The 25,784-nt window shown below is 36.6% G+C and overlaps 4 protein-coding genes across 8 annotated transcripts; 2 read left to right on the top strand and 2 right to left on the bottom strand.

Annotated features, from left to right (window-relative positions):
- The first annotated feature begins 5,699 nt into the window (after window positions 1–5,699).
- Window positions 5,700–6,879, top strand: LOC114731410 (uncharacterized). Its single transcript, XM_028918566.1, has 2 exons — window positions 5,700–6,160; window positions 6,260–6,879. The coding sequence occupies exons 1-2, from the start codon at window positions 6,032–6,034 to the stop codon at window positions 6,494–6,496; spliced, it is 366 nt and encodes a 121-aa protein (XP_028774399.1). The 5' UTR covers window positions 5,700–6,031; the 3' UTR covers window positions 6,497–6,879.
- A 2,253-nt stretch (window positions 6,880–9,132) lies between these two features.
- Window positions 9,133–12,829, bottom strand: LOC114731409 (E3 ubiquitin-protein ligase RHF1A-like). Its single transcript, XM_028918565.1, has 8 exons — window positions 12,513–12,829; window positions 11,198–11,244; window positions 11,009–11,071; window positions 10,809–10,920; window positions 10,362–10,678; window positions 10,119–10,226; window positions 9,656–10,034; window positions 9,133–9,552 (listed from the first exon to the last, which is right to left on the bottom strand). The coding sequence occupies exons 1-8, from the start codon at window positions 12,675–12,677 to the stop codon at window positions 9,526–9,528; spliced, it is 1,218 nt and encodes a 405-aa protein (XP_028774398.1). The 5' UTR covers window positions 12,678–12,829; the 3' UTR covers window positions 9,133–9,525.
- A 1,852-nt stretch (window positions 12,830–14,681) lies between these two features.
- Window positions 14,682–18,443, top strand: LOC114731408 (DEAD-box ATP-dependent RNA helicase 58, chloroplastic-like). Of its 5 annotated transcripts, none has more exons than XM_028918561.1 (10): window positions 14,683–15,100; window positions 15,365–15,458; window positions 15,545–15,658; window positions 15,777–15,899; window positions 16,517–16,621; window positions 16,737–16,895; window positions 16,989–17,057; window positions 17,233–17,322; window positions 17,724–17,858; window positions 17,994–18,443. In XM_028918561.1, the coding sequence occupies exons 1-10, from the start codon at window positions 14,832–14,834 to the stop codon at window positions 18,255–18,257; spliced, it is 1,422 nt and encodes a 473-aa protein (XP_028774394.1). In that variant the 5' UTR covers window positions 14,683–14,831; the 3' UTR covers window positions 18,258–18,443. The 5 variants fall into 5 exon arrangements, with proteins under 5 accessions (XP_028774395.1, XP_028774394.1, XP_028774393.1 ...); XM_028918560.1 differs by having other exon boundaries at window positions 17,718–17,858; XM_028918564.1 differs by having other exon boundaries at window positions 14,964–15,100; window positions 15,549–15,658; window positions 17,718–17,858.
- A 1,331-nt stretch (window positions 18,444–19,774) lies between these two features.
- LOC114731407 (glucose-1-phosphate adenylyltransferase large subunit 1, chloroplastic-like) lies at window positions 19,775–24,837 on the bottom strand. Its single transcript, XM_028918559.1, has 15 exons — window positions 24,557–24,837; window positions 23,887–24,000; window positions 23,471–23,644; window positions 23,263–23,355; window positions 23,030–23,113; window positions 22,866–22,921; window positions 22,480–22,573; window positions 22,294–22,406; window positions 22,101–22,173; window positions 21,719–21,799; window positions 21,328–21,414; window positions 20,755–20,859; window positions 20,446–20,552; window positions 20,299–20,359; window positions 19,775–19,958 (listed from the first exon to the last, which is right to left on the bottom strand). The coding sequence occupies exons 1-15, from the start codon at window positions 24,791–24,793 to the stop codon at window positions 19,857–19,859; spliced, it is 1,581 nt and encodes a 526-aa protein (XP_028774392.1). The 5' UTR covers window positions 24,794–24,837; the 3' UTR covers window positions 19,775–19,856.
- Window positions 24,838–25,784: the final 947 nt, after the last annotated feature.

The following is a 25,784-nucleotide window of genomic DNA, read 5'->3' as shown; positions in this document are numbered from 1 at the left end:
TATATAAATAAATGATCATTAAATCATGACAAGGCTGTCTTGATACATGCGGCATCTAAGTATATATTGTAAATATTTGTTTACAAGATATCATTTTAGCCGGTATCAATTTCTAAGTTTTTTCCAATATTTTAAATGTACATAATTTCTGTAAAAAAAATTTTATATACAAGAATGTTATAAGTCGATTGTACATAATTATTTGTGTTTAATTTTAATAATTTTAACACCATTCATTCCCTCATAATCTTTGACTTTTGTTCTGTCCAATGGCTATATTAAATAGGTGTAAATTTTGCATTATTATATCATGTTGATAAATAATTTATATTCAGTAAATTTATTTTATATATTTTTTTTAAAATTTAATTATTAGGATATAAAGTAAAATTGATTCATATTTTTTTGGAAAATAGAATGAAGGGCAAAGGAAAAAAATGAAGCGGTGGTTGGGGAGGAGTGGGGTCATTTATTGCAATTCTCTCCGAAGTCTAAAGAAAAAGGAAGAATGCGTTGATGTGTGGGGTCTTTGTTTGTAAATTTTGCTGAATGAAGAGAAAAAAGAAGAAGCAGACTGAGACGTTCTGACAGGCTAAACTTGTTCATGCCTTGAACAAGTTTCGATCTTGTTAAAAAAAAATTATCAGACATGAAACTCGTTCTTCCCTTAAACGATTTCTTTAAAAATTTGAACTCGTTCTTGTGGTGAACGAGTTTGAGTATAGCATGTAAGGAAATACTTTTCATAGTGTAGTATCATGGTAATTTATTTTACTGTGTGTAGCATTTTGATAAAAATCCCCTTCAAAATCCAAGAAAAAAGGTAATGTATAACATGATCAGTTAAATGATAAAAATACTCTAGATTTATTAACAACTTATAAATTAATAATAACAAGTGTCGAAAAACAACTGGCAAAATATATTAAGAATGACAAGTTATATATTAATAAGTTATAAACTGATAATAATAAATATTAAATAGCTAGTAATAAGAAATATACTAATAATAATAAATTTGATAATTTTTGTCTTTTAAATTTGATACAAAGATATTCTAGTCATTTAACTATATCTGAAAATATTAGAAGAAAATTTTTTAGATGCTTAAATTAAAATATTGTAATTTTTAACTTTTTCTTTGTGTTATTTTCCCAAAAAAATCAATTTTCTTTTACATTTTTCTTATAAATCTAATGAGTTTTAAATAAGTTTTATTTTTTAAAAAAATTTGCTATATATTCTATTCTTATGATTGAAGCAATAAATCTAAAAATAAAAAAAATCATAAAAAAGACTTTAAAATTAAAAAAATTATAAATAAGAATTTATTATAATATTAATATGGGTCTTGACATTATAAGGACAAAAATTTTGTAAGCAGGTTTTTTAATTTTTAAAGTTTTTTTTTAATGATTTTCTCAACAACAGCAATTTCAAACATTTTTTTTGGGTCAAATAATAAATTTCAAACATTTAATTAGAGTGAAATTAGGGATCTTTACCGCCTCCCAGTCCTTACTCTTGCAGCCAAGAAGAACTGAGAAACGGGAGCACGGTGGAAGGTCGATGGCTCCTCCAATGTCTGATATGAAGATGAATGCGATAAGGTCAGGAATTGTGGTGCTGGGAGCCTTGGCTTTTGGCTACTTGAGTATACAGATCGGATTCAAGCCTTTTCTTGAGAAAGCTCAGCAGCATGCCCTCCAGCAATCTGATTCCCCCGCACCTTCTCAAGAATCTGCTTTCTCTGACTCTGATTCATAGACTCGTACGTCTTCTTTCACAGTGGGTATGTGTGGTGTGCGTTACATATATATATATATATATATATATATATTCGGATAGTGCGTTTGTGGGTGGACGTGTAACTTACTGTACTTGATCTAAGTCTGTTTGAATTGAGAGAAAGAAAAGCGAGGGAGAGCTTAGTATCCTGACTTAAGTTTCTCTGCCAGTCTAACTACAGTGATACGTTAATTGAGCGAAAGGAAGGCGACCCTTTTCTATTGGCTCTGCTGCGGAATCCTCAACAGCATTTGCAGCCGGAAACTTATTCAATCTCTTGAGACTAAGAGCATGCTCTGTCTGCGTTGCTTGTTGAATTGATATTTCGATTGTTATTTATTATGTGGAGCTCGAACAAAAGATGTCAATTTTTTTGGCCAATAAAATGAAGATGTCATGTCATGGTCCTGTTATCCTCCTTTGTTTTCAGAAGGGAAAGAATATGTGCTTGTTACACCCCGGGGGGGGGGGGGAACTTGTTCTTCTTTCTCTACCCTTGTATTAAGTGGAATTAACTGTAGATAGGTTCTTGGTTGGGTGGGACTGTGGTTGTCTATGGATTATACCATGTTGTTAAGCTGAAAAGCAGGTAGTAAGTTGGTAGACTATCTATTTGTGTTATCTTACGATTTCATGTTTATATTCATTATGATAAAATAGCAGACACAAGATCGTCAAAATGAATCGATTGTAATTTTAAAGGATAATGCCTGGACGTAGCAGATATCAGCATTTTGATTCTGGCTCATGAGAAGGTCTTCAACGCTTGGTCAGTGAGTTATTGCTCCAAGACACGATCATAGATTCTCTATGCAGGGCATATGTAACATATTGAACAGAGTTTCCTGTTGGTTACATTTTTGGGTAGTGTTCTCGCTAGCTGTTTTTCTCCTGGGGCACTAAAGCGCTTGCCTCTCCTCATCAAATGAATGCATCATCTCTGTTTTAATGAGGAGTTAAATTGTGTCCACTCAAAAAAAGAAAAAAAAATAGAGGAGTTGAATCGTGAGAAACATGTTCTTCTGTATCCATTTCATTTATATTTGTCTCCACATAGGTGGTGTTGCATGTGTTCATCCTTGTTGTTTTTCTTGACCCTTCATCCTCCTCCTCGCTTGTCTTTATCATCTATTGATAGTACATATTGAAACTAATTTTGATTGAATTCGTCGTCAATACTTCACCTTTATTTATTTATTTATTTCCCATAATATGTATACTGCAAGAGTCATAACTTCAGGTACTAGTTTTTCTTTGAGAATAAGATAACTTCCTAATTACTTAACATCGATAATTCTCAAGTCCTTGTTTATTTAAATGTGCATCTATTTTATTTTTTATTTTCTTTCTTTCTTTTTATTGCTGAAATGACAAGTAGTGTATGTTGTTCGTTAATCTTTAAGTTCTGTTGGGACATTTTCTAGATTTGGTTACTTTAGATTGAATTTCAGTGTAAAGGTAATACACACAGTAAACCGATTTCGTCCCCAATAAATCTCCTCCGTTTGATGGAGTAAAATGAAAATTTTGATTATGATGTGGAAGGAAGAGGTTGGTCTGGAAGACTCAAGGCTTGTGTGGGTGGTACGTGCAATGTACCTTCAGTAGTAATGTTGAAGCAATAAATAATAGTATCTTTAGTTCTAAATATAAGGCCTACTTTGTAGTATTATTGAAGCAAACCACGAGCTAAATGCTATCCTGAGAGAGGTGTGTATTCAGCGACTCAGGTGTTTGCTGAATTGATGAGCTTGGGTCTCGAACAGAACACGAAGGCCCGCATTTTCCTCATGACTATTTGCTAACTATCCATACCCTTCACCAATAGGCCACTAGCCCACCACCTAGTAGCTTATGCGGGGTCTGCGAGAAGTTTTTGTCACAAATGATGCATCTGGATTTGTAGGTTATCCATAAAATGATAGATGGAAAATACCTTACTTCTGATGTATTCCTTTTCTTTATTCTGGCTGACGAGGTGTCTAGTTCATCATAATCTAAGCCTCAGTTTTAGCTAATTGTATTATTTATCATAAGCTCGTCTTGCTTTTGTCCTCCATAATTGTGCGAATGAGTAAGTCTGTGCTGAAGTAAAAGGAATCTGTTTGGAATGAGCTGCTTTATGCTCTGTTCCTAAAATATGAAGCTTCTGGCTCAAGCAAACTCCCACCAGTCACTAATTTCATTCCTTCAAAGAGAAAGCCTTTTAAATTATTCTGCATGGATTCATGGTGTTTTCTTTTCTGTACAGAAGTCTTCAAAAGATCTGTATATAGAATCAATCATGAAGAAACTTGCTAACATGGTAAAGGCGAGTCTTTTGAAACATGCATGTGATGAAGTTACAAATCTATTAGTGATTGGCTCGTGTACCTATCAAGTATAATACCAACCAAAAGGTTTTCAGCATCGTGTCTCATGAATTTTGGGTAATTAATCGAAACATTTTTTTGTCACATCCGCAAAAGCAGATTTCATTTATGCATGTAAAGGCTAATGCGTACTGTTAAACTGCCGTCCAGGTTAAGATTCAAAAGTTGGCCCCTCTGTAGGATCGGCTGGAATTAATGCCTTTGTTCGCAGAAACGCCAGTGCTTTGTTGAAAAAGACTAGGGATATTATTTAAGTGAGATTTTTTTATTTCTTCAAGTTTGCAACAGGGTATATAATGTTTTTTTTATCAGAAAAAATATACCATTTAACTGTCAGCTATCATAGTAAAAAAATTATATCATTCCGTCGTATGAAAAATAATTTTATTTGCATAATATAAATTATAAAAATTAATATATACGTCAACCGTTAGAGAAAATATTGGTACTCTCATAGCATAGTTCAGGTGAAAGAAATTAATGGAGTTTTCTCTATTATATTACTATGAAAAAATAATTTATCAGTCATTATAAATTTTTTTATTGGGTTCTCGTTCCGTTAAAGCCGTTAATCCCTATGTTCTTCTTCATTGATGAATGCTCGAGGCACTGTTTAGTTCTCATTTCACAAAATTGTAACTGACAGAGCAAGCAAGCAACTGCATTTAATGGTAGATTCAGTATTTTAATTCTTTTTGGTACACATTCAGTGTTCTAATTGATTCTTCAGATAGTAACAATATGAAAGATGGAGGGCGAGGTGTTGCCGTTGGAGGACGACTTTTTTTCTTCTTTCTTATAAATGACTTCACAAAAATTTACAGCCAAAAATTTGAAAGGAGCCATATCCTTTAAGAAAACATTCGTAATAGGAGAAGATACCAACAGTCCTAAAGGATAAGGACACTAGGAATCCAATATATTCTTTTATTTTTTGGCAAAAGGAATCCCATCTTTTTGAAGCTTAAGTACTAAGGTACTTTTTGACGCCCGGCACACACGCTATTCTGAGTTGACATTCACCTGTTTTTGGTACAAAATCTTTTAGACAGATTTGTAACATATGAATTGAAATAAGTTAATCACGATTATCAGATATATATAAGACATTTTCTTTATTAATTTTATCACAAATAACTTCTTCACACAGCCATTTATTATAGTTAATTATGACGAAACAACTACATTTACTTGCTAATTGTTAAGGTCATAAAATGAAACTATAAAATTGTCATCATCAGTCAAAATCAACCCAAGGTGAATTGTCGCAAAGACTGTCGTGGGGCTCCACCGCAGCAAGTTGCGCAACATGCAGATCCCACTGTCAGTCACCAAAATGGACTTTTATGTGTGCATGGTGGTTCAATCTTAACCGCGAGTAATCAGCAGAAAAATATAAAACTACAGATAAAGACCTTGAGTTTCAGAACTATGTTGATACTTGCATGTGCAGATGAGGACTAAAAACATTATGAACCATATAACATGTTGTTTTACTGACTTACTGTTATTGGAGAGATGAGAGAGAGAGAGAGAGAGAGATGTTCATAACCAAGTATGCAAGAGATTGAGTCTATCCTGGACTAGATATCTGGATATGGGCTGTTGTCTACTGTTCTCATCTCCTTATGCTTGAAAAGGATAATTATCCCCACACAACACACCTCCATGATTCTTGTGGGTCTTAGCCAGATTGGCCAACTGTGACCATATGGTCCCACCAACCCACATGCCCATACACCCTTATAACTCACCCCATCCTCTCACTCACCCTTTTGCCCCTTTATAAAATCCTCTTCTCTATTTTTACACTTTAGTAGTTATCTCTCAAGTTACATCCTTTTGGGTCTCAGAACAGAATACTTCAGGTGATGGATGTTGCAGTGGAGCTTGAAGATGATCTCTTTTTTGCAGACTTGAGCAAGCAGATTTCTCTCCTGATTATGGATGAAGATGAACAAGAAGACCCACTTGCTTGTTGTCCTCCTGAGCCCCTTCAGGTTCTTATCTTTCCATTTCTGAAATTTAACCTTAACTTGTATTGATGTATGACCAATCCGAACCTGCCATAACTTGTGTGTCTTCTTCTTCTTCTTCAGGTTTTCTCAGGAGCAATAATTCATCCTCCTCCCCTGTCTGTGATAGTGTACGAGCAGGGTGTGAGAAGAGCAAGCAAAGGGACAGGGGTGTTCATCCCTCAGTCCACACAACCAAGAAGGAGGCAAAGAAGAGGAAGATCTGCTTCATATGCAAAACATCAGAAACCATCTGAAGATACAAGAATGGTTTCTCGAGCTCCTAATAGCAGTTATTCTTTCAGATCCAGAAATGGCTGACGCGGACAGATCTGTCTCCCCAAACAAACAGAACAGTTTGATAAATCCTAATGATTTTATATTCCTTTGCCAAGCTTAGTGGATTATTTATCGTGGGTCTGATTCTTTAGTCTTTAGGCAATAAATTATTATATTGTCTCGGTGATTGATAAAAATATATATAGGTTTCTACCGATTATGTACATGGGAAAGCCTTTATTATATGTACTCTGCTGCCGAGTGTATTCATGGAGGAAGGTTCATCCAAGGTTTTGTGCCTTTCCAACATGTGGACAAGTATGGGTGTTTTGCAGTTTGACTGCATGTATGTCTCTAGGTTATTGTTTCATTGATAAGCTTGTCCTTGATTACTCAATAATATTAATCATACTATTCCTTAACAACTTGCAAATACCCTCGTTTTGCCTTCTGCCATATTGTCAGGCTTGTGTTTGAACATGGAAGCAAAAATATGTTCTCTTCTATAAAAGGCTGCAAATTACGAAAAGGATATTTTATTCGCTTGCAAGTCGTGATCAATTAAAAGTAGTAACTGCAAACCTTCAGTTATGATTAAAAAAAAAACAAAGTGAAACTTCAATTTGCTTTCGTGCAAGACAACCAGAAAGAAAGAGTGATTAGAAACTATTTTTTTGCCCATGCATTCATGCAGCAGACTCTGCTAAGCATCGTTGGCAAAAGTATGAATATGATTAAAAGTTTACAATTTGCAAGCATAACTTATCTTAATAATTGAATTGTCAATTATTCTGGTTTCACTTTTACCCCAACCGTACAAATTTTCATTTTTTATTTTCACCGTAGTGAGTGCTGCTCATTATATCAAATTGTGAAGTGTTGTAAATATGAAAAACTTGCACGACAACACATAGGACATAAAAAAATAGATTTATAATCTGGTGTTGTTCACTTGATTATATTCCTTCTAAAACTACTCGGAGCAATACTAAGATTTGGTGTTTAATAATGTCCTATAATAGTTGCCATTTCATGTTTATTATTCGTATTTGCGTTGTCTTATAAACAGATTAATTAATTACTTATATTTTTCATGTCGTCCCTCTTTTTTTATTATTCTATTGTAAATTTTCTCTTTCCTATTTTGGTGTAATCCTACAGGAGATTTGTTTTTGAGGCTGACGCCGACAATCTCTCGTTATGGGAAACATCGTTATCTCATTTTCTTAACGATTCAATCAATGTTGGTTGATGGGAAAGAAGCAGCTAGGGATTAATATAGTTTGATACCACGACATCCATTTCGAACATCTCAGCAGGAAAATAAAATTGTGAAATACTGTTTTTTTAATATATGTACCCAAATTCTTTATTGCCTTGAAATATTTTTGCTTCCATGTCATTTGATTGCACAAAAAAAAAAAACTAATTTTGAAAATACACACCATATCTCATTCGCATCCCATTTCAAATGCAATGTCGAATCACTATCCTGCATCACATCATATTTATCTTGAAGGGGCATTTTTTTGGTGGGGAAAAAAGGGGACTTTTCAAGTTCATTTTAACACAGCTTGCAATAAGCCATGTGAACCATCTTCATCTTATAGGGTCCCGGACACCGCCAGCCAATGGACACCACCATTGATTGGATTAAGAGCATGTTTGGATTGCAGTTTGGAATTGCAGTTGTGTTTTGAAATCTGTGAAACTGGGTTGTAAACTAAGTTGGATAAAAACTGTTGTTTGACTGGGCTAACTTTTTCAGCTAACTTCTGGCTTTCAATCTCAGTTAGACTCAACGGAGAAAAATCTGACTTTTCAAACTGCAGTTTCAAACGGTGATTATTAAAAATGAGCATCCCAGATTTACCTTTATATTTTTCCCTCTACCTTATCTCCTTTGTTAGCATAATAAGCTTTTATTCAGACCAAATGAATTTTAATTTATATTCATGTTTGTCTATTGTGTATATTTAATTAATTATCTACAATGTGTTTTCAAATTTTTCTTCATAACAAATATTTTTATTTTATAATTTCACAAATAAACTATTTATATTTTATCATAATAATTTTACGTATTTTCTAAACTATTATCACATTAAACAAAAAATTTCAAACACTACTATTCAGTAAAATCCGTACCGTTTTCAGTCATTTTACAACAAAGCTAACTTTTTTATTAATCATCTAAACAACTTTTAACTTTTTCAATTGATTTTTTAAAAACACTTATCCAAATATACCCTAACTGACTGACTTTTACTCTAACTTTAATTATAAAAGTCAGTTGAGTTAGAAGTCAGTTTTACACAACACTAATCTAAACATACCCTAAGTGTCACCTCTGGACAAGGGAAATTGATCCCACATATTTCATTGGAAGTTTAAAGCATGTACATATCCACATGCTTGTTCATTATGAGTTTAATCTGCTTATCTTCATTATACTGTGCTCATCATTAAATTTCTTCAAGAACAAGCTGCTTTATGCTAAAGGGGCAATGAATACCAATGCTTCACATTTTTAAAGGGAATCAAACCAGAATATATTGATTAGAAGCTCTTCAGCAACAATGACGAAAATGAGACACGACTATAATCTGCTAACAAATCTAATTTGCATGTTCCTTCTTTAACCGACGGTTAATTCCGTTAATAGAGCAAGAAAACAATTTCAGGTTGCTTTCAATCCTTAGAAGATTTTACCAAATGGCACAATCATATTCCTCTCAATAAGTTGCTAGATTCGTAGATTAAAGTGGAGAAAGCAGACAACCTCAGTATTATTTGACCGCAATGAGCGATATACTAGCACGTAGAAGAAACTATAAACAAAGGCCGAGTATGGATAACCATCCATGCATGTCTATACTATAGTGATAAGTTCATTAAATAATCTCCCTCGAGGTGAAAGCTCTGGCTCAGCACATTGTTTATAATTCTTAAACTTCATGGGCCAGTAACAACAATGCCGGATGCATATACCAACGGGTAGATTGGTTTACAAGGTCATCACTTGCACTGCATGCTTCTTCTTGGACAAGTGAGACGACATACCAGCCAAGCTAAGTCTTCACCGCATCACACCCACTCTGGACGTTAAAAATTACCAACACGGAAAGAATCAGCCAGCTTTCAAGAAATAAAATAATTTTCAAAATGATTGAAAGCAGGGAATTAGATGGATGGATCAACCTGAACATGTGGATGAGGGTACCCTACTGGACTAACTGTGGCACTGGAAACCTGTGCAGGTGGACCTGATCTAACATCATGAATGACTACTCCACTCTCTTCCTCAACGGCAGAGTGAAGAGACTGTCCACTACCATTTTCTTGGACAGTCTTTCCTTTAGAGGGGAAGCCAGAAGTTCCCTCGGTAGAGCTGGGCATGGAAGGAGAAGCAGTAGCCTGTTTTGAGCCGAGATCAAGGCGTTCAATCATCCGTGCAACACCAGCGATGCCAGCATTCATCTCACGCTGAACACCTTTACTCAGCTCTTTCACTGAGGCATTATGAGCAAGTAACTTCTCTTTAAGACCACGTGTACCTTTTGAAATAGATTCTTTATATCTGGTTCAAGATTTTATTATAAAAAACATTTATCAGTGGGATAATCATAGGAGCATCTGGGATTAAATGTATAAATTTGTTTACCTAGCTGAAGCAGCAGAAAATTTGGTCTTGATGGACTCAGGGAAAGTAAACATCTCAGAAGTGTTCAGTCTTCTCACACTCTCGGATGGTGGCTGGCTATAAAGAACTCTGGATACAACCCAAGAGATAGTAAACATAAGAATGATCGATGGTCGAATGCTCTAGGGCATGCCATAAACCTCCTGATAAAGAACTTATGTCACTGCTTTATAATTCATATTCAAAGTTTGATGCAACCAGTACCTGGCTTTGAAAGGGTCATGGGTATCAGGAGTGGAATTTCCTGGAATTGCTTCAACAGAAGAAGGGGCAGGCGGTGGAGGTTGAATGCCAGCAGCAGAAGTGGAACTAGGTGAACTATCTCCAGAAGGTGAAGTTGTATGCACTGGTTGCAGCCCAGAGACATGCAATGAAGATTCAACTACAGGAATCCTAGATGGACCTACTCCAGATGATCTTTGCACATCCCTTCTACGAAAATAATGGGCTCTACTTGCAGCAGCAACTAGGTGCTGCATAATTTGTTCATCAAAATCGGAGTCATCGGAACAAGAATCATCCTGCAGTAGTATATTGAGCCTTGTCAAATAGACTGATACTGTTTCATAAACTGACGCTGCATTACATGAATAAATACAAATAGATATTGAATTAGAAAACAGATTCATAACACTTGGAAATATTGCTCACCTGTTCCACATTAAACCGTTCAATGGGGGTACGAGGATGTGGGAATGCAGATGAATATGAGCCTCTTGACCTTATGCGTTTTTCAGCTTCCACCGCAGCTAGAAGTTCTTGGCTGCAAGGTTGGTGATTAAGGAAAATAAAAAAACCATAACAACACAAGACATACAAGAAAGAGACAAATTTTCCAAGAGAATATATACTTGGCAGGGTCCTTCAAGACAAGTATCTGCCAACAGATTGGGCACTCCTTGCTTCTCTGAGACCTAAAGATAAAAAAGTACAATGTTAGAAGCAGCCTATTATATTATTGTCTATGTGAGTGAAAAGCATAGATCCAGTTTATTATATTGATAACAAACATGATCTCCCTACAGAGCAGTCAGCCTTACCATTCAAGAATACAGTGCAGATGATATTCATGTTTGCAATTTGTTATCTGAAAATTTAAAGGAGGTGTGTCAATAATTGTTGAGCATTTATAAGCAAGACATTCATTTCTAGATTGCAAATAGATCAGACTAGGGTAAAGTTCCTTAAGTGATAGCCATGGGGTTTTCCAAGAAATCCATGACATGGGAATAGCAGAGGAAGTTTATTAAAAGGTTCAATCATGTAATGCCCCACTGTGAAAATTCAACTTCTCAAATACCTTTCAACTGCACCTAAATTTTCTCCATTTCAAAATTTCTTTTGAAAATCAACCGAATGTAATTTATCCATGCATGAAGCACAGCTTATTTAACAGCACCAGCCAAATAGCCATCAAAATTTACACATGAATACAGATAGGAACCTGATTAACGTGAATAACTTATTTGCCTCAAGTAATTCAGTCTGAATTCTCATATAACCATCATGATTAGATGTCGAGTTTAAGTGGTGCAACAAAAAAGAACAACACAACTGTCTTCTGCAAATATGCATATAATTGCAAGAAATCACATGGGCAGTTCACCTATTTCTGGTTGCTTCAAAGCATATAGTTTCCTGTTCATGGTAGCATGATTCCACAATCTGAATCCACTAACAGATCTAGATCTACATGTTATATTAATTGGTTTAAAATATGGAATAAATATTTAAATTTCTTCAGCAAGCATGCGTATACTCAGAAGGAAGCACATGCATTATATATTTTTTTGGCTTGCTTCGATATGAATCATTCCTCATTCTGCTTAAATAACTACCACAGCAAGGCAAAAGTTCCCCAGGGTTTGTATCAGTGAAGACTGACACACACTGATCCATACAGATATCTTCAAAAGATAATATACTAAAACAGTACATTTTTCATTGAGTTCCTAACTCCTCAACAACAAAATGACCCTAAATTCACAAAACGAGGATCAAGGCAGAGACATATCAAAATTCTGAAGCACATCAATCGCTTGAATTAAGAAACAGAGCACTGAACAGAATTTCAAAGCCGGACATCCTTCAACATCGTAGGAGAAATAAGATTAGAACAATGTGACAACGAAAAACTCATGCCCACGAAAGAATAAAATGCGGCAAAATTATGACTCGATTCTAGACTGATCGTGCTTCCGAAGCAAGCGAATACCCAAAACGATTCAACAAATAAGTCCGTGGGAATACACTACGGTCTCTCCTCAGAGTGTATAACTCTACACGATCCCAAATGCATACACTAAACAGAGAAGAAGTGGAGTCAATTAATAAAAAAGAGGGCTCAGATCATACAGTAGCAGGGTCATCGGTGCTGAAGGGCTCAAGACAAATACTGCAGAAGTCCTCGGAACCGTCGTCGAAAGCTGCAGAAGAGGATGAAGCCGATGCGGGCAGAATGTCGGGCATGGGTGTAGGAGGAGGAGGAAGAGAAGAAGAAGAAGAGGTGAAATTATCCATTGATCGCAAACACAAAGAAGGAGACTTGAGATGAAGGAGAGGAGGAGGAAGGAGGCCAAGCAGAAAAGAGCCCTAAAAGAGTAGAGGAGAGAAAGTAATAGGTCAAAGTAAAGAATGGTACAAAGACGAGAGGAAAGGGAAGCGGGCAGAAAACGCAGGAACAATCCGGTTCACACGCTTTGATGAAATCAACCTTATTATATTTATTTATTTATGGTTAAAATAATGAATCTGAAAATACTATCTCGTAATAAATTTTAAATGAATCTCATTAAAATAACTGTATATTCTATTCATTATACGTACAAATACAAATATACATAAGTCACAGTAAATGGAAAAACGAAAGGCCCAAAGTCTTGGAACAAGTCAAGCGTCAGAGCAAGAGAGGTATTATTGACGGAGGCGCGTTTGGTAGGGCACGATGGGATGAAGAGGACTTTCGGTGCTCTTGTCCCCAGAAAAAAAAAAAAAAGTTTTTGGGTTCCAATCTCTGAATAAGAAACAAAATTGGTGCGGTGGATCCTTCACAGCACTCCCTTTATCCTGTAACCTTTCTTCGGTATTCCATCACACATGACACATGCTTCTCTTTACGTTATTCTCCCAGCATACACACCCATTAGCAGATAAATATGTACCTGTAATTCTCAACACCTCAATGGCTCAATTATTACCTCACTCTCAAACCTATTTCTTCATATCGAAGTACCAATCATGGCCGCTTCTCAGCTCTCGTCAGTCGTCATTCACAAGCATTTCAGACCACCTAACTCCTTATGCCCCTGCCTTGGAGAGCATTGTTTGTTTGAATGGAAAATTGCTCTCTTTCTTTAATACCATGTTTTATGCAGAGCGCTTCAAAATTGGTTTAAGGCTTTAAGCTTCTTAGAGGAATATCAAGAAATTGAGATTTTTTTTTTTTTGGTTATAGCAGATTGTTTGTAATTGCGATGTGAGTTAAAGCTGTGTTTTTATTGGTAGCTGATTAGTTCTGCTTCAGAATTGGTGTGAAGCATAGTGTTTTTCGTCAGCAATAATTGTTTCAAGGGGAAGCAAGAACCAGAGGCAAAGAATCAAACTTTCCCATTCACAGGAAGATAATCAAAACTTTCAAATTGCCCCATTAATCAATTGCTTGCGGCCAAAACCGAAATCATGTTTGTGTTTGACGACAATGCCACCTAAAATTACATGGGATGCAACTGGAACCAGAAAAAGGTTTTGGCAGTCTCATTAGTCCGGGGAAACAAGTTACCTCATCATACTTACCGCCCCTCCAAAATAAAACAGAGTCTTCTTTGACAGTGTACACAAAGTTCACCTCTTTTTCCAAGCTCTTATAGCGCAACAAGACACCTTAAATTATCCCCCAGTATATGCGACAATGGCGTTTTGAAATATTCTTAGATTCTCGAAACGCAATAAAAGGATGAGTTGTGATTTCTCTTGTTAGAGTTGGAGGCTGACTAAGATCAGTAATCACGACTATCTCCACCGTTCAACTTGAAGCCCCTCTTGTCATCGCATCAGCAAGCTTCCTCTGTTCACCGCCAACTGACCGGTGACTGCCGAACCACGCAAGTGGCTGCGTTTTTCTGTTCATCAATGAAAATATTTTAACATCTAGCTCGATATACAAAGATATTGAATTTAATTTTCTCAAGGAGACGCTGGAAATACAAGTTACAACACGGAAATCATTCTACCTAGTACCTAGTATGAGTCCGATTTTGACCAAAAAATGGAAAACCGGCGTGAATCAGATATATTCTATGGAATAAGCCACTTATTTGATGGCAATATTTGAGCCATTTTTTTTCTTTTTGGTCGAACTTTTTATAGATGATATAGATATAGATTTCTGTGCTTAATCTCACGCCGCACCGTTTTAAATCTGGACAATGCAACGCATCGTTTTACTCAGGAACAGTTACTTTGTGACTGGAGACGATCGCCATCTTCATTTCAATCTACTGTCACTTTGCGCTTTGCAACCGAGGTGCCATGCCGGGAAAAGGAGCTCTGAAAGAGCCCTATTGATTACGTTCTATCGAAATTCGTAGTCTCACTCGGACTTCTTTCTTCCACACTGCTATTTGCTTCTCCTCTTGCTAATCAGTAGCCTGCCTTTCTTTATGCAACTGAGGTTCCATGGATGCCTTCTCGCCTGCACAGCTTCTTCCCATTTCCTTTGAGAAGCCAACTCCTACTTGTTTTCTTTCTCACTCACAAAATCATACCTTCAATTTTTTCTTTTCCACGTATCACGTCAACCCTGGTCTCCGCTTTATCTCCAAGTTCAGAACTCCACAATCCCTTTTAAATACGTCTTCCTTGGCCCCCGGAGCAGTTGATAAAATTGGTTCTCATGCGTTAAGAGAAATATGCGAAGCCCATGTTCCCCGGCATATATTAGACAGGCAATCTCTGAACTTTTCCTTTTCCCTCTTGCTTTTCAGAATTGCCCTCTCTCTTTATGCATGTTGTGTTGTGAGTGGATGTGATGACGAGTTTCTTTCTTTCCAATGTTGATTATTTAAATATGTATATCATCTGTGAGGCCAAAAATAAAACGTGGGTTTTGACGACTCTGGTGATCTTTTTATTATTTTTGGTTTTCTTGGGGGAACTATTGATTGTATTTTGACTAAAGGAGATGATTTGGGTACTGTAATATGTTTCAGGATGGAAGAGATTGGATATGTCATGCCTACAGATGTCCAGAGACAAGCATTGCCTTCTCTTTTATCTGGTCGCGATTGCATACTTCATGCTCAGGTTAATTTGCTTCTCGGATTTGGTTTTATTCTAGTGAAACGGCAAACATTGCCTACTGATGTAATCTCGTATTATTTCTTCTGTAGACAGGTTCTGGGAAGACGCTCGCATACGTGCTTCTGATATATTCCGTCATAGACGCTGCAAAATCTGCCGTGCAAGCTCTTGTTGTGGTGCCCACCCGTGAACTTGGCATGCAAGTAATAATGCCAATGATGTTGTGATTGCATAGTTACATGCTAATTATATTCAATGCAATGTACCAGAGGCGATTCCCTTGGAAATGGCTAATGCTAAAATTGATTTTTTGACGACAAGGTTGCTAAAGTTGCTAGGATGTTGGCAGCAAGTCCGACAGAGGTTGAGAAGGAGCACAAGTCATATACCGTCATGGCTCTTTTAGATGGAGGAACATTGAGAAGACACAAGAGTTGGCTAAAGGTACTACTGTCGTAATTTACTGTCCAAGACATCTTTTACTTTTACGAGCTTTATTCAGTGAATTTAAAAAAAAAGGAAAACAGAGACCGATTTGGTGTAAGTAGTTGTTGCGGGCCATTCAATGTCTGTAGAAGACTGCTGGATTCATTTCTCTATTTTTTTTGTGACTGTGAAGGAACTTTTACCTTTTCAGTTGAGTCTGATGATTTTTGCTTGGCCTTTGATCAAGTTTGTTCAAATTGTTGTTTCCTCTGATCCAATTTATGCAATCTTAGACAATAATCAAACAAATTAATTGATTTTAGATTATTTAGATTGTTCATTAGACGTCTAGAAGATCCAGGATTTTGAAGGACCTATTTTGTCCGCTTGACCTGAGGTTGCGAATGTTGGAATGGGGGAAAAATCCTTTTGTTGGGATTAGGTCAGTTCTTGGCCTAACTGTAAAACAGGATAATTATGCTCCTTTGGATGTTATGTTGACTTTATTGACTGCTTAGCCCAAGAAATAAACTCCTAAAAGATTTGCAAATATCCATGAAATGGATTTGAACTGTTGCAATAAGTACCTCTTTTCTGCTCATCAAGTCTCCTTCATCTAATCTTTCAAATTTTAGGCAGAGCCTCCAATGATAGTAGTCGCAACAGTGGGGAGTTTATGCCATATAATTGAAAGACAATTTTTAAAGCTAGAAACTGTGCGGGTGTTAGTAGTGGATGAGGTAAAGTATTTTGATCATTGAAACTTGTTTCGCTGCCCTTTATGCTTCTAGGTAATAGATTATTATCAATGCTTATAATTTTGAAAACTGAAGCTTTGTGTTTTTGTTCTCTTAGGTTGACTTTATTTTCAATTCTTCAAAGCAAGTCAGTTCCCTTCGAAAACTTTTAACTCTGTATTCGTCATGCAATAACCGTCAAACGGTTTTTGCCAGTGCGTCTATACCACAACACAGGCGATTTCTTCATGATTGTGTGCAGCAGAAATGGACTAAGGTCAGCTGATGAAGCTATTTATGTTTTTCTTTGAGTTACCCTAAGCACACCACTGATTTCCTAATGGTCTTTGTCTCCATATTTATTTTCTAGAGTGATGTGGTCCATATTCATGTCAGCCCAGTTGAGCCCATGCCATCACGCCTGCATCATAGATTTGTAGTAAGAGATCTTAAGTATCATAGCAATTTTGTTATTCTTTCTTGTACATTGTTGGCCTATCTGCCTGCTACAATTATCTATACTCAATCACATCTTTTCTGTAGGTTACTTATTTCTTAAAAGCCTATTGTGTATTTGGGCTGTTGTCAATTTATATTGCTGTTTCAATCAACAGGTATGTCATAGGAACAAGAAGCAACAAACCCTGTTATCTTTGATACAATCTGATGCACCTGAGTCTGGCATTATATTTGCCAGTGAGCAGGTCTGAGAAAATATCTTCTTTAGTATCCTCTTCTTTTCTTTACATGATTATTATTTAAGTAATTTTCCTGTGCAGTTTTTGGAATGCATCTTTAAAGAAAAAACTGCTGTGAATTCCATCATCAATATCCGCTGATACAATAATGCAGTCTGGTCTTGAATAATTATTACTCAATGCTATTTTTTCAGTGCTATTCGAAGTCCATGCTAATCAGGTGCTTGGGAAACTAGGTAGAATCAAAGATTTTAGATGTCTTATGCTAGTATTATTGAACTTGGTTTCTTGTACCTTCAAATAATCATCCAATATGTCTGCATCTACTGTCTTTTGATCCAATCTATGTGAATATGCTGAAAGTTCTTTGTAGTCTGAATATCAGATTCTTATTTATGCAGTCTAAGAGGTCAAAACAGGCAGGAAATGCTCCATCAACGTCCCTTCTGGTTGACTTTCTGAAGACTTCATACCAAGGTTCTTTAGATATCCTCCTCCTTGAGGAAGATATGAATTTCAATTCACGGGCAGTTTCACTGTTGGTAAGTGCCATTCTTTGCTTGGGAATTGGTATATGAGGCTAAGATGAAAAAGCTGTTCCCATTTGAAAACCAAATTAGAACTGCTGGTCCTTGCTCATGCTAAGCATGGCTCCATATTTGCCATCTTTGATGCAGGAGGCAAGGAAAGGTGGCGGCTATCTTCTTGTAGCAACAGATATAGCTTCAAGAGGAGTTGACCTTCCGGAAATGTCCCACATTTACAACTTTGATCTGCCCAAGACTGCCATAGATTATCTTCATCGGGCAGGTAGGACTTGTAGGAAACCTTTTTCTGACATGAAATGTACTGTTACCACTATCATAGTTCCAGAGGAGCGGTTTGTTCTCCAGAAGTATGAAAATGAGTTAATGTTCAATTGTGAAGAGCTTACTTTATAATCCATATCTTAACTTCCACGCGTATTGATTAGATGGCATATTCTGCCTCAAATTGGCTTTATGATTAGTCTGAGTTATCCTTCCAACTTTCAGGTTATTCATTATGTTTACATTTGTAGAACATTGTTTGGATCAAAAAAATTGATTTCCCTATCATAATGTTATATTTTAGAAATGTTGTGATCTTTTGCGAATTTGGATGAGACCTAGTATTGTATTTCCATCTTCTTTTTTTTTTTTTTTTGGGACCTGGTTAGGGATTAGAGGATAATCTTCGCAAATGATCCGAGTGCCAAACAGAACTTTGCTAAATATCATCTCAACCAATCATTTATTATCTATGTGGTTATATTTTGAAACTACTAATTGGCGTGGGTTATATCTTTAATTATTCTGGTAAAGAAATATCTTTCATTATGGGATAGAGCATTGAGTAACATTCACGTTGCAGCTCATCACTAATCTACTGCACCTATTTAATACCTAAAATTTCTTGCATGAGGTTTGTTAATTGGAAATTAAGAAATGGAGAAAAACTCTTGTTTTTGTAACCTCCATTGGTATATAGTATTACTTTAATTGCGAAATACAACCATGTCACTTCTCATTCACCTGACATCTTGGCCCTTTCAGTGTGAAACTTAGGGTGTGTTTGGTTTGAGGGGAGGGAAGGGGAGGGAGGGGGGGAGGGGTAGGAAAGGGGAGGGGAGGTTTTATCCTCACCTTGTTTGGTTTGATTAAAAAGGAGGGGAGGGGAGGGGAGGGTATTTAATGATCCCTTGTTTGGTTCAAGGAGGGGAGGGGAGGGATAGTAATAATCAATTTACCATTTTACCCTTACATATTAGTTTATGTTTTTTATTGATATATTATATAAATTAATTTACATCTTAATTTAAATTATATAATTTAATAAAAATTCAGTCTTATCATGTTAATATGTGTATTAAAAAATTGGTATAGTAATTTTTTATTCTAATTAATATAATAATATATTTAAAATAATCAAATTAATAAATTTTATATGCTCTAAGAAAAATGAAATTTTATTTTCTTTAGGCTATCTTTTTTTCCAGCTTTAAAATATATTTAATAAATAATATATTTATAAAAAACAATTAATTTTATATATTATAATTTTTTATTTAAATAATTTTTATAATATATTTTTAATTATAATAATGTATATATTTTTTATTTTTTTTACTTAGGATAATATATTTTTTATTTGAAATAAATATTATAATAATATATTTTATGGGTAGAAATGAAATATTAAAAAAACCATAAGGGCATAATGGTCTAAAATTTTGGCTCCCCTCCAAAAACCCCCAATTTGGAGGGGAGCCAAAATGAGGGAGGGGAGGGGAGGGAACATTTTAGCTCCCCCAAAATTTTTAACCAAATGAGGGGAGGGGCTCATTTTCCCTCCCCTCCCCTCCAACCAAACACACCCTTAATTTCATTGGATATTTTCTGAAAATTGACCATTGATTTATGGTAACAAAAAATAAAAGTACTGACTCAATTTCAATATTTATTTTTTCTCGATTCTCAACCTAATCCATGTCAAAATAGATAAAAGGACGGAGGAAATTATTATATTACGAATCCATCTTCGATTACTGAGTTCTTGAATATAACGGTCACTCCGGACCGAATGTAGAACCCTTCTGAAGATCTGTCAGCCTCCTGTATGCCCTGCAGTTCATATAAACCCAGAAATTTTAGTGCAAAAGTGACCGTTAATAATCACCATTTCTCTTATTAGTTGTTGAAAGTTCTGTTGAAGTCACATGACCTCCAAGCGTCAAGTATTTTTCTTCTTTGAAAATTCATCCACTTTACTCCTGAATTAAACACACCAGTTTAGTTCTGTTTTGCCTTCCAACAATCTTTATCTTTATGGATGGTCGGCCATAGTTAGACTATGTGTATTAGTTATGCTAAAGTGATTTCGGCGAAGGTGGGTGTAATTTAGTTAGCATGGCATAACCAGCTCTCGTCTACTTCCCAAGAATGATGATCGGAAAAAATATACCTCTGAGTTCGCTATGATAACATTCTTTCCGATTCTGGCGTTTTTGTCAATAATGCAGTCTCTGTAGATACGGGAGATGAGCGATGAGAAAGAACAGTAAAAGAAAAATGGTTAGAACATAGAAAAATGCCAAGTTGTAGATTGTACTTGATCGTTGTATTTTCTCCTATTCCAATAGGTACTCTTCCCTCCGCCAACAGTGCTGCTATTTCAGAGTCCGTTTCATAGAAATCAGCACCAAGCATCACTGTATCCTGCTTACAATAATGATACAATAGAGCTAAATGAGCGCACCTGACAAATAAGCAGGTTATTATAAACTTGCACAAAGAACTTATCAGAATTTCACTCAACAACAAACCCCAGAATGATTAATTCATGCCCATAATGTAAGCAACTGGAGAATAATCAGATATCTGCGCACAGCTGTTAAAACTGGAAACTGAGATACGAAACCTTCAAATGAACGTTCGAGTTTATTCTGGATCTGATTCCAACTACACTGTGTTCTATCGAGGAATTGGTCAAGAAGCTTCCATGCGATATTATTGAATCAGCAATCTGCACAAGGACAATAACAGTTTTGATAGCACCTTCGAAGTTGAAAGCAAACTTTTCCCCGGTAGGAGGGTGTTAAAACACACTCCGAACGAGCTGAAGAATCTGGACCTCCTACTTTTGAATAGATTACTATTAATATGTTTCCAGGGGCATGTATATATGAAAAAGCTCTCTATACATCATTAATATCGTTCACATTTTGATCCTATATATTGATCTTAATTTTTCAATTAGGGTCAAAGGTTATTGATGGTTTGGTGGGCGAGGAGAAAACTCTCACGTTTCTTTTTCTTCTTCCCCACTTCCCCATTGGACCTTTCTGCTTTTTATCCCTTGGCTCGTCAAAGAACCCACCAAATCCTGAGAATACTATGAAGCAAGAGATTTAGGGTATGCTGCATATTGCTTCTTGGCGTTGGTTCCTTTTCATAATTCGCCAAGAGCAAGTTCAAAGGTAGAGAAACTAACCTTGCAGTTGTCAATCTTTGAAGGTGGTAAGTTCCTCCTTGATGTATACATTGGTTTTGCTGCGTCATAAAAGCTAAACCTGGGAGGCTGCATTGAACTATATTAGTGATTGAGCGAGAATAAATTAGTTAAGAAACTACGTAATAATTATTGCAATCCAGTCCACTATTTTAGCTCGATTAAGTGAGCAGATTAGTTTTGACAACTCAGGTCTCAATCATTTCATTCATATCTGTGAAAAAATTAGATAATTTTAAGTATGCAAGTAAGTTGATTTCATATGTTTGTTCAGACTATGATCATCCTCGACAATTTCTCCTCAGCGAAAAATTTATATACATGATGCTGAAGATCAAGAAAAGAGGCATTGACTGGTATATTTGACGCTCACATGTTCGGTGAGGGCTAGATTTGCCTCAAAGAAGGATCTGATGGTTCCTATATCTGCCCAGTAATCATTGAAGAGATAAGCCTGCATGCGTAATTTTCGTTATATTAGTAAATAGTTGTAATATGTGACAGTAAACTTTTAGATGGATCCCGGGGTAAGTGTCCACTTTCTTTTCCACTCTGCTTGAACCAAAATATGAAGTGGAATAATTTTTCATGTGATCTCTCCAAAAATTTGATTTGCAACGTTCTTTTTAAAAAAAAAAAAAAAATTCCCCTCTTGTCAGGTGTACTGAGCATTACAGTGGAGCCATAAGTATGAAAAAATATCTTAGACAAGCGTGTAGACTTATACATCAGTGTTCTGAAATAATTAGTCAGACCTTCATGTAGAATTCTCTGGCCGAGGCAGGAATGACCTCTGATCCAAAGTCATTTGCAGTTGGGAAACGCCACCTGGATGACGTATATTTATAGCGCATAGCAAAACAATTAGGTCTATGATGGGGAATCAAGTTCTGTTGTTTGTATATTTCTGTACTTTGAGGTAATAGTTCAATAGATAGTTATCAGCACCTTAATAGGTTAAGAAGTATCTCCTTCCTGAAAACGTACACTCCCATGGAAGCAATATATGGTTTCTTTTGAGCCTCCTCCCTTGAAAGGCCCAGCACTGTTGTATCTACTTGCTGAAATATGAGCAGCATTAGCGTCCTAAATCTATGAAACTTGTATTAGCGGTATGATAGACGTGAGGTTTACCATTGCTTTCAAGTCTTCCCCCTTGGGCTTTTCACTGAATGAAAGGATCCTTCCTTTGTTGTCTATCTTCATTAGACCGAAGTCTGAGGCGCGGCTACCATGAATGCACAGTAGAATTTCAAATATATGTATTTTGATAATCATGGAAGTTGGAGATGAATAGAACAAGCTCTATTACAGAGTTCATTAGAGTAAAAAGATAACATCAGAGGACCAAATTTACTGTAGTAGCAAACACTAGACCTAGGTATCCTAGGATATGTTTATTTGCCAGTCAAGTATGATGAAGAGGAGGTTAATCAATAATGATCCCCAGCTATATATTTGAGGGTTCATACATGTTGAAATAAGCTTACGAACAATCCAATATTTGAAAAGTGGCCTACCTATCATCCATAGGCAAACAAGAAAGAGTTATGTCTGCACCGCTCTGCCGGTGATTCTGGAAATGAAGATTATCCCAAAAGAAATCCAATTGTCAAGCTTTCGAATGTTTTCATAGAACCGGGGGGGGGGGGTCATTGTTTGATTTAACTGTAGAGTTCCTTACTTGAACAAAGTCCATATAGTCCATCCTGTACAGGTGATCCCCGGAAAGAATCAACACATCTTCAATGTCCTTACTTCTTGGATCCTGCATCATGAAAGCATCCTCTAAATTGTTTGAAAAATGATATTATACGTGCAAAATAGTTCTCAAATTTTGTTCGCTAAATAACTCCCGTCAAACACTTAAAAAGAGAGTTATCTCACAGAACATGGTTGCTCTTATTTCTGTAATACCTCAAAGAGCCAATGGAACTGACGCACAGCATCTGCAGTGCCCTGAAACCACCTTTTCCCTGCTTCCCCTGGAGTTTGAGTAGCCGCGAGAACCTGCAGAACTAGCAAATGCAGCCTCAACCGATCTTTTTCGAATCAAACATGCTTCTAGTTTACTTAATCATCTAATTTCCAGAAGTCTTTAATGGACGCGGTGGCCCTCAGATACCTCGACATAGCCATCTCCGAAGGTAACCCCAGTGCCAGAGTTGTAAGCACGAGCAATATGCCTGTTGAGTGAAGCTGAATTGAACTGAGTGAGAATGTAAACTTTGTTGATCCCACTGTTGATGCAATTGCTCATGGGCACGTCAATTAGCCTGTAAGCGCCTCCAATAGGAACCTACCACAGAAAATCCCACACAAGATCATCAGACTCATGTGGCTCCATATAATACTATCCTCACCAAATGCACTATTGCATTAAATTCGTTAAGCAGAATCCTTCTGTAAAGGTATGATTAAACATGTAATTATCCACGAATATTGCTTCTTTATAATTCACTTTATTTCTTGCATAGCTGAGAAGGTTGATGATTAAGAGAAAACAAAATAAAATGAGGAAAGATCAGAAAAGAGGCATACAGCAGGTTTGGCACGGCGCTTGGTGAGAGGGAAGAGACGAGTTCCAGCTCCTCCGCCGAGTATAACTGCTACAACTGTCCGTGGGTCCCTTCTTTCCATGTCCAGGTCCCTTAACTGCACTTGCCCACAGCATATGATGCTTAAATTTTGGGACTCAGAAAGTAATGGGCCATTCAAAATGGGCTTTATTCAACTCAAATAGTTGCTGATAAACCCAAATCCTATCCCCCAAGGGAAAGATTCCCTGATTTTTGTACCCACCCACCTCATTTAATTTCATGAACAGCTTTAGCAGAGGCAGAGGAACATTGTACCCCAAAAAAAAAGTGCAAAGGAACGCTGTATATACTTTTTTGGTACCAATGAGCAACCTTTTGTGCATATTCCTCAGTCACAAATGAGTGTGCTGCAAGTTTATTTAAATAAACGGTTTAAAAACAAGTAGAATTGAACTTCCCAAACCAAGAGAACTTGGTATCATTGGGTCACAATGCCATTGGCTTGTTTCTTGACCTTAACCATAGTCTCTAAATATAATGCCAACGTTTGGCATGCTTCTTCACCAAAATACATGTCTAAGCTACCATCCTATTCTTAGTTTTGTTTCTTGTAAGTGGATTTGTGTTAGAGCTAGGGGAGAGAAGGAGAAGAAAGTGAGGTTGAGCTTAACCTTGGATGCAGTGGGGACATCAGCAGTCAGAGACATGTAGATTGGTTGCATGGTATTGTTTTTAGTGCAATGAGAACCATTTCGTTGTTGCGAAAGTTTGGGAAGCATGAGCTTCTGTCCCATGAGTTCCCCATTGGAGAACTTCACGAGCTTGCAGTTCCTGCCGGCCAATCCCCTTGCTCTACGTAACTGGACGGAGGCCGACAGAGATATCCGGCAATCCGCTGAGACCGCCATTTTTTCAGGAGAGGAAATTCAGTTGTCAGCGAAGAGCATTTGAATTACAGGGGAGATGCAAATGATGTCCTACATATGAAGCTGAGATTTGCTTACGTGGACACTAGTCTATTGGAGGATTGGGCCACGCTATCCGAATTCAACTGCATCCACCAATTTGGTTTGTTTGTGTCCGGAGGATCTGAATTTGCGGTGTGAAGTGACAATTTGGCCCTCCTGGATTTTGGAATTTACTTAATTACCGAATATTCTAGTGGTTCAGACCTGGACTTGCGATTTAATTACATGAGTGAGGTGGAATGATCCCTTATTCCCTTGGCCACCGCCAGAACTTTCCCACTTGAAGAAGATAGTTTTCAATGACAGAAATTGGTTTGTCTTGAAGCGTGGAGCAAGGATACAGGCAGTTTCATGATTTTGATAGGCCATCAGTTGACATGAAAACTTAATAAGCTGAGAGTAAAGTTATCGACTTTCAAGCTGATTCCTCTTGTGTCAATTGAATGATAAATGAACAGATTAACATATTGGATGTTAGTCAAAACAAGCTCCTCGTCATTTTGGCCAGAAAAACTATGTTATAAATAAAGTTGTGTAATAGTTGATAGGTACAAAAGGCAATGAACTTATTTTCACAACGACTACTCTTGGTACCGATATAAAGCAGAAATTTAATATGTAGTTAACACTTTTTTTTTCCCCAAAAAAATCCATCTGGCATGAACCCTGTCTTGCATGTTTCCACTCTGAAGAAACCAAAATGACACCATTTGGCCCTCAAACGACATTTGTCCAAATTGACTTGGACGAGGATCCTGACGGCCCTCCCCAGTCCCAATGTGTTGGAAAGAAACGCATGGCGTGCACCGAACTATGTCGGTGCTTTCCCGTTGAGAATAATAAATATCTTATTCCTCCGCCTTGGAAGGAACTGTAGGTAAGGTGACGACTGACGAGCACTGAAGTACCCCCAAGAATTAAGTCAAGAAAA

The sequence above is a fragment of the Neltuma alba genome, unplaced genomic scaffold (genome assembly GCF_004799145.2).
Source record: "Neltuma alba isolate B1F8T4 unplaced genomic scaffold, ASM479914v2 tig00012828_pilon, whole genome shotgun sequence".
Taxonomy (NCBI): Eukaryota; Viridiplantae; Streptophyta; class Magnoliopsida; order Fabales; family Fabaceae; genus Neltuma; species Neltuma alba.
The sequence above is the reverse complement of the archived record's forward strand: the minus strand, read 5'-3'. Positions and strand labels throughout refer to the sequence as shown.

Bases quoted from the DNA above. Each gene is read 5' to 3' on its own strand.
- LOC114731410 (XM_028918566.1), top strand. From the start codon at position 6,032: ATGGATGTTGCAGTGGAGCTTGAAGATGATCTCTTTTTTGCAGACTTG. The intron at 6,161-6,259 runs GTTCTTATCTTT...CTTCTTCTTCAG, and splicing joins GTCCTCCTGAGCCCCTTCAG to GTTTTCTCAGGAGCAATAAT.
- LOC114731409 (XM_028918565.1), bottom strand. From the start codon at position 12,677: ATGGATAATTTCACCTCTTCTTCTTCTTCTCTTCCTCCTCCTCCTACA. The intron at 10,035-10,118 runs GTAAACAAATTT...ATCTTGAACCAG, and splicing joins TTTTCTGCTGCTTCAGCTAG to ATATAAAGAATCTATTTCAA. The intron at 9,553-9,655 runs GTTGATCCATCC...TTTAACGTCCAG, and splicing joins ACCCTCATCCACATGTTCAG to AGTGGGTGTGATGCGGTGAA.
- LOC114731408 (XM_028918560.1), top strand. From the start codon at position 14,832: ATGGATGCCTTCTCGCCTGCACAGCTTCTTCCCATTTCCTTTGAGAAG. The intron at 15,459-15,544 runs GTTAATTTGCTT...TTTCTTCTGTAG, and splicing joins ATTGCATACTTCATGCTCAG to ACAGGTTCTGGGAAGACGCT. The intron at 17,323-17,717 runs GTCTGAGAAAAT...TTATTTATGCAG, and splicing joins TTATATTTGCCAGTGAGCAG to TCTAAGAGGTCAAAACAGGC.
- LOC114731407 (XM_028918559.1), bottom strand. From the start codon at position 24,793: ATGGCGGTCTCAGCGGATTGCCGGATATCTCTGTCGGCCTCCGTCCAG. The intron at 22,174-22,293 runs GTGCTGATAACT...TACGTCATCCAG, and splicing joins ATACTTCTTAACCTATTAAG to GTGGCGTTTCCCAACTGCAA. The intron at 20,360-20,445 runs GTACAATCTACA...CCGTATCTACAG, and splicing joins GGAGAAAATACAACGATCAA to AGACTGCATTATTGACAAAA.